The sequence below is a fragment of the Cyphomyrmex costatus genome, unplaced genomic scaffold, assembly GCF_001594065.2.
Source record: "Cyphomyrmex costatus isolate MS0001 unplaced genomic scaffold, Ccosl1.0 C2271409, whole genome shotgun sequence".
Classification (NCBI taxonomy): Eukaryota; Metazoa; Arthropoda; class Insecta; order Hymenoptera; family Formicidae; genus Cyphomyrmex; species Cyphomyrmex costatus.
The window spans coordinates 1-1,078 of NW_017274344.1; the positions used below are offsets into that span (position 1 = coordinate 1).

Genomic DNA, 1,078 nt, shown 5'->3' on the forward strand with positions numbered 1-1,078 from the left:
AAGCTTTTACTAGAGTTTCGTTAGACCAATGAGGCATTCTCTTATAGTCATTAAGAAGCAATTTTATCTGATTTTTATCAAAAATCTTTGACAGAGTCTTATTAAAACGCACTTCATTTTTCAAATCCTTCAGTTCCTTCTTCATAGTTACCAACTTTTTTCTCATTTTAACCCTCAACTGTTCACTTCTTTTTAGCAGTTTCTCCAAATTCTGTGATGTATTGCAGTTGCAGCGATCAAACGTTAAATATGTCTTATTGTTAGTCCTACTTAATGTATTTTCATTATCCGAATTTATCACAGGTTCTTGAATTGCTTCTGTAATAATAAACATGATAATTTATTAGAATATATCAATACACATTTTGTGCACATGATAACAAGTTTTAAGAGCTATTATCCTTCATAAAGATTTGCAATTATTGCACTGATACAATATTACTAAATATAATACTTAGTATTTGATTTTAATACTGAAAAAAGCTGTTGATATTTATTCAAAATATAAAGTGTTTCTAAAAAGGTTTTTCTGACATGCGATAAAGTAGTAAACTTAAAAATATGATAGCATTTATAAATAACTTCTGTTTACAATCTACTTCTTATTAGTACTTATGAATGTTAACACATAATCACATTATTACATCCTATTCTATTATTTTATCATTTGTAAATCATCATTTTTGCAATCATCATAATTAGTTTCATTACACATACCTGTTGCATCATATATGTTATTGCTGGCTTCATTCATCTTAAAATTTACTTCATGACCCGATTGCGATGCACCTTCAGCTCCCAGGAAAGTTTCGGATGCACCTATTTATTACAAATGTTAACATTTATTGCAATATCTTGGTACACGAATTTAAAGATTTTAGATATATTTTATTTTATTGTATATACCGGTTGCAGCCAGAGCCATATGTTTGAAAATCGTAGGCACAGCATTTGCTTTCAAACATCTTTGTTTTCCATCTGGGTATGTTTCCCACATATCGGGAGAAAAATGGGCCTGTGAAATTAAATGAGTTAATGTTTACATATCACTCAAACACCCTTGTACAATAAGAGATCG

At 29.3% G+C, this 1,078-nt stretch overlaps 1 protein-coding gene across 1 annotated transcript; it reads right to left on the bottom strand.

Annotated features, from left to right (window-relative positions):
* Nucleotides 1-112: 112 nt before the first annotated feature.
* On the bottom strand, nucleotides 113-1,015 carry LOC108773170 (uncharacterized; the record flags this gene model as incomplete). The annotated part of the gene is made up of 3 exons (XM_018538932.1): nucleotides 113-318; nucleotides 718-819; nucleotides 907-1,015. Coding segments are annotated over 3 exons (417 nt in total), but the record flags the coding sequence as incomplete, so codon positions are not given.
* Between the last annotated feature and the right edge of the window lie 63 nt (nucleotides 1,016-1,078).